The sequence below is a fragment of the Octopus sinensis genome, linkage group LG21 (genome assembly GCF_006345805.1).
Source record: "Octopus sinensis linkage group LG21, ASM634580v1, whole genome shotgun sequence".
In the NCBI taxonomy this organism is placed as follows: Eukaryota; Metazoa; Mollusca; class Cephalopoda; order Octopoda; family Octopodidae; genus Octopus; species Octopus sinensis.
The window spans coordinates 12,778,058-12,784,055 of NC_043017.1; the positions used below are offsets into that span (position 1 = coordinate 12,778,058).

Consider the following 5,998-nt stretch of genomic DNA (forward strand, 5'->3'; position numbering starts at 1 on the left):
CACACACTCACACACTCACACACACACACACACACATTCATACACACACATACATGATGGACGTCTTTGCTTCCATCTACCAAATCCTTTCACAAGGTTTTAGTCAACCTGGTGCTATAGTAGAAGATATTTGCCCAATGTTCCATACAGTGAGACTGTGTTGCCCTTGGATAAAAAGGAATTATAATTTTTACCTTTTATTTCCTCTGCACCAACAAAAAGATAGACACCTGATGCTGTTGATAAAAATTTTAAAAGACTCCGCCGGTTACGACGACGAGGGTCCCAGCTGATACGATCAACGGAACAGCTTGCTCGTGAAATTAACGTGCAAATGGCTGAGCATTCCACAGACACGTGTACCCTTAACGTAGTTCTCGGGGATAATCAGCGTGACACAGAGAGTGACAAGGCTGACCCTTTGAAATACAAGTACAACTCATTTTTGCCAGCTGAGTGGACTGGAGCAACGTGAAATAAAGTGTCTTGCTCAAGGACACAACGCGTCGCCAGGAATCGAACTCACAACCTTACGATCATGAGCCGAATGCCCTAACCACTAAGCCACGCGCCCTCACTGATAAAAATAAGGCAATAATAATTGCACACATCAGGGTTTGTGAATGCAATTTTAGCTAGGACATGATTCAGAATAGAATATAACTTTTAATTTACAACAGTGAAACATAGCAAATCTTTACTTACAGCATCCATAAAGGAAAGTTTGTATAAATGCACTTGTGTAAATTAATTGGATAATGTGAACAGAAAATGTTCGTTTCAGTAGATTAATCAGTGTTGCAGAGTCAAATCTGAGCTAGCAGGTAAAAGGCCATTAGTACAGAGAAAAATGAAGTAAACTTACATGTACTTAAACTGGTCTTTTTACTCTTTTACTCTCTTACTTGTTTTAGTCATTTGACTGCGGCCATGCTGGAGCACCGCCTTTAGTCGAGCAAATATCGACCCCAGCACTTATTCTTAGTAAGCCTAGTACTTATTCTATCGGTCTCTTTTTGTCGCAAACCGCTAAGTTACGGGGACGTAAACACACCAGCATCGGTTGTCAAGCGATGTTGGGGGAACAAATACAGACACACAAACATATACACACACATATATACGACGGGCTTCTTTCAGTTTCCGTCTACCAAATCCACTCACAAGGCTTTGGTCGGCCTGAGGCAATAGAAGACACCATGAGTTTGTGCACGTGCATATGCATGTGTGCATAGGCATGGCTGTGTGGTAAAGAAGCTTGCTTCCCAGCCACACGGTTCCTGGTTCGGTCCCACTGCATGACACCTTGGGATTAAGTCGATTACATCGACCCCAGTGTGTAACTGGTACTTAATTTATCGACTCTAAAAGGATGAAAGGCAAAGTCGACTTCAGCAGAATTTGAACCCAGAACGTAATGGTAGACAAAATACCATTAAGCATTTCGCCTGGCATGCGAACGTTTCTGCCAACTTGTCGCATGTCTTTCTGTCTACATCTGTCCCCCGCCACCACCACCACCACCACCACCACCACAACTTGACAACGTGTGTTGGTTCATTTACCTCCCCATAATATAGCAGTTCAGCAAAAGAGACCAAGAGAATAAGTACCAGGCATAAAAATTCAAAGTGGTGCCCCAGCATGGCCAGTTTAATGACTGAAACAAGTAAAAAGGAAAAGATAGAGTGAATGGAATTTTAAAACTTTTTTTGATGGAAGATCTAGAGTCTGGGAGTGTCCAGAATGTTTGTGTATGTATGTATGTATATGTGTATCTGTATGTGTATTTGCATATATGCATATATGTCTATCTGCATGTTTGCACATGTGCATGGTCAATGCATTGTCCCACATTTGCAAGCAGCATTTCAGTGTAGAGAACTCATTAGAGAGAGAGAGAAAGAGAGAGAGAGAGAGAAAGAGAGAGAGAGAGGAGCTAAAAAATGATGAGGATGGAGAAAGATTTGGGTGAATTTCTCAGACCTCTGACTCTTCTTCCTCTTTCTCCTTTGCTCTCTCATCAGCACCAGTTCTCATTTCAGGAAGTTAGAATTTGGAACACAGATCTTCATTTCCTAGTTGGAATTAAACCAGTTCTCTTTACTTTTCTTTTTCTTTTGTTCATTTCAATATTTTTATTTTTGTTTTCTTTCCATTTTTTTCTCATTTGTCATTTTACTCTACCATTTTCTTTCCAAAGAATTTCTTAAAGGAATTGTCTGCCAGTCTGGGATCAATTTTATGGAATTGTTTCTTTTCCTATGATTTATTTTTCCAACATAATTATTGTCTTTCATTTCCGAAACATTTCTTTCTTCCAGACCAACGACCAACTACGCCAGAATTTGGCTGAGGCAATTGCACGCTGCTGCAGCTGGGGACACAATAGAGTGTCTTTTGGTAATCACAATGCTGTGGCACCATTAGTGAAATACCTACAATCCAGCCAGGAAGATGTCCACCGTTCTACTGCCAGAGCTCTTTACCAATTATCGAAGAATGCCAATAATTGTATCATAATGTACGAAGCTGGAGTTGTCAAGGTAACGCAATAGCATTTATCATGTTAATCTTAAAAGGAATCCTGTATTTATTGACCTTTATTTTGTATCATATTTTGTGAACAGTCTGAGGGTATCTTGAATTACTATAAGGCCACCATTTAGCTTTGCTTTAAATATTGCTGCTCTCTTTGGGTTGGTGCCTTCTCTAAGTGTCTTAACTTGCTCGATAGAATTCGGAATCAATTTGTTAGTGTGGTGGGCCCTTTTTTTTCAACTAAGTTGGAGTCTTTAGCTCATTGTCTGAATGTACTTTCATCGGAGGGAACTTGTGGAAAAGGGAAACCCAGGAAGACATGAGACAAAGTATTGAAAGCTGGTCTCAAAATGCTGAATCTTACAAAGGAGATGGCAGAGGACTGAGGTATGTGGCACATTGCTACACTCGAGAAGACATGCCCACCATAACAAAACTGAGGTCCTAAAACCAAGGTGCAACATAAAAATCACTGGTGATGGTGCCATGTAAAAAGCACCCAGTATACACTGGTATTAGGAAGGGCATCCAGCTGTAGAACCCAAGCCAAAACAGACTATGGTTTGGTCCTTGGCCTTGCCAGTTCCTATCAAGTTGTCTAGTTCACGTCAGCATGGAAAATGGATGTCAAACATTGAAGATGATGATGATGATGATGATTTCCATGGTCATTGCTCTAGTGGACTTTCTGGTCTATTATCCTCTGTCACCTGCTTACCTTCTCAGGTGCATCATTTCCCTGTTGAGCTTCCTGTTAGTCATAAGTCCGTCTATTCTTTCCCCCTTTCCTTGAACTGCTGCTCTCTAGAACTCATAACCATCATCTTGTTCTTTCTACTAAGATGGGAGTCTTTGGCTCATCATCAAAATCTTTTATTGTTGCGTCTTTTCTATAAGTATTCCCGTAGTCGGCAAAAAAAGGTGGGGATTGGAAGGACCACACCATAGTCTGTTTTGGTTTGGGTTCTACAGCTGGATGCCCTTCCTAATACCAGGGTATACTGGGTGCTTTTTACATGGCACCATCACCAGTGATTTTTATGTTGCACCTTAGTTTTAGGACCCTTGATTATGTTTCTTTAGACTAGAGGATCTCACCTTTTAGTGGCTTAGTGCTCCCTTTTTACACCATGGTGGTATTATGCAAACACTCTCCATGTTTTTGTTTTGTCATGGTTTGCAAAATAATAAAAAGGACGAAAACAAAGGAAATTAATTGATTAATTAACAACAGAATCAATTTGTTAGTGTGGTGGACCCTCTGATGAACCTTGTTTCAGTACCCTCTGTCCAGACATAATCAGGGGTGAAAAGGCAGCTCTCCCAAACCCGACCTTTTTTTGCAACAACTTTGTCAGGGTTTTCAGTAATTGTCTGACTTGCAAACAAAGTGGACACTCTGCTAAAGACAACAGAGTTATACTGTTATTGTTATAGTTATGACCAACGTTGATGTTGACATCGCTCATCTTTATGTTTTTGGTCTGAACATGTGACAGGAAGTGGAGGGTAATGTCTTGTAAATTGTTCCAGTTGTTTTTGTTTAATTATTGGAATGTTTCTGTCTAACTGGACTTTAGGCGAGAATCCACTATTTCTAGAGCAAAGCCACAAATTAAAAATCAAATTCCACACTAAACACTACTTCACTTGCTCTACATTGTATGGTTAGCTGTTTGCAGCAGAGAGGCAGGACGAAAGAGAGAGAGAGAGAGAGAGAATGTGAGGGAGGGATTGTAAAGAAAACGTGACAGCAGGGAGAGGAAAGGGAGAGAGAAAAAAGGTAAAAGAGAGAGGAAGAAGGAAGGATCATAAATAAAGATTAATGGTAGAGAGAGAAACAGAAGAGAAAAGGCAACATAATAATACTAATAATATTGAGACAGACAGTAGGAATGGAAGTGTTGTCATGGGAAGATGGCAATTATGGACTGCATTTTAAATACTGGGCTGGCTGACTGAATACTTTCCATGAAGTTTGGTATTTGCAGCTATTGATACCAGAATATTGCTTTCTTTGAGATGACCCTAAGTGCTCCTTTCACAATAGGTACCACACTCACTTTTCAGGCTTTATGGATTCTTTTCACATCCTATCCTGGATCTCAATACTTTCTAACTTTCTCATCCTGTCTTCAGAATATTCTGATCTGCAGGTTTAGCAACATCAACAGATGGTCCATTCTTTGAACTTCTTCAGTAGGAGGGTGATATCTGGTCAGTTATTACTCTTTTACTCTATTTTGAGTTCAAACTCTGCCATGGCCAACTTTGCTTTTCATCCTTCCAGGGTCAAAATAATTTTGAGCAAAGTCAAGATTTCTGGCCTTGTGCCAAAATTAGAAAAAAATATTTTCATCATAGGCGCAGGAGTGGCTGTGTGGTAAGTAGCTTGCTAACCAACCACATGGTTCCGGGTTCAGTCCCACTGCGTGGCATCTTGGGCAAGTGTCTTCTGCTATAGCCCCGGGCCGACCAATGCCTTGTGAGTGGATTTGGTAGACGGAAACTGAAAGAAGCCTGTCGTATATATGTATGTATGTATATATATATATATATGTGTGTGTGTGTGTATGTGTGTTTGTGTGTCTGTGTTTGTGCCCCTAGCATTGCTTGACAACCGATGCTGGTGTGTCTACGTCCCCGCCACTTAGCGGTTCGGCAAAAGAGACCGATAGAATAAGTACTGGGCTTACAAAGAATAAGTTCCGGGGTCGATTTGATCGACTAAAGGCGGTGCTCCAGCATGGCCGCAGTCAAATGACTGAAACAAGTAAAAGAGTAAAGAGAGTATCTAATTCCATCAATTTCTATTTCTTTCTCTTTTCATATTTTGTGTCTGCCGCGCCAGCCACTTATGAAGATGGTCGGAACCACAGATATCAGTTTACAGGAAGCTGCTGCTGGTTGTATCGGTAACATACGTTGCCTGGCTCGCACAAATGCAAACTGGTCAAGCTGAGAAACATTGCATCAAAAATGCAGTTCAACAATTTCATTTCTTTTTACATGTTAACTTGAAAATTAAGCAAATAAAGCCGAAAGATTTAACCTTTCTTTAAAACACACAACTGTTCTTTGAAATATTTCAGGCAATCTTAGATGTTAACCCTTTAGTGTTCAGATTACTCTGTTAAGTCTAATACTTTTCCACTCAAATTGTTTTGAATTAATCATGCATTATCTTATAGCTTTGAGGTTTCAATGATGTGGTTGTTTATTTTTAGAATGTCAATATAGGTTAGGTGTGAGAGGCTAGATTTGGCCAGTTTGAATATAAAACATGTGGAATATTTGGGCCGGATATGGCCAGTTTAAACACTAAAGGGTTAAGGATAGCTGAAATATATTTAGATTGTAGCTGGCAGTTATTCTAATTCTATTTTCTAGTTTATTCTTTGCATGTGAAATTCAGCAAAGTCAGTTACAAGTTCATAACAGGCTAATTATTGGTTCA

General features: G+C 40.0%; 1 protein-coding gene across 1 annotated transcript in view; it reads left to right on the forward strand.

Moving 5' to 3' along the window:
• LOC115222766 (armadillo repeat-containing protein 4) overlaps positions 1 to 5,609 on the forward strand; it is a 67,357-nt gene extending 61,748 nt beyond the window's left edge. The window contains exons 12-13 of the mRNA XM_036511763.1: positions 2,325 to 2,546; positions 5,393 to 5,609. Coding sequence (XP_036367656.1) covers positions 2,325 to 2,546; positions 5,393 to 5,503 — 333 coding nt within the window. The 3' untranslated portion in view covers positions 5,504 to 5,609. The remainder of the gene's footprint in view (positions 1 to 2,324; positions 2,547 to 5,392) is intronic.
• Positions 5,610 to 5,998: the final 389 nt, after the last annotated feature.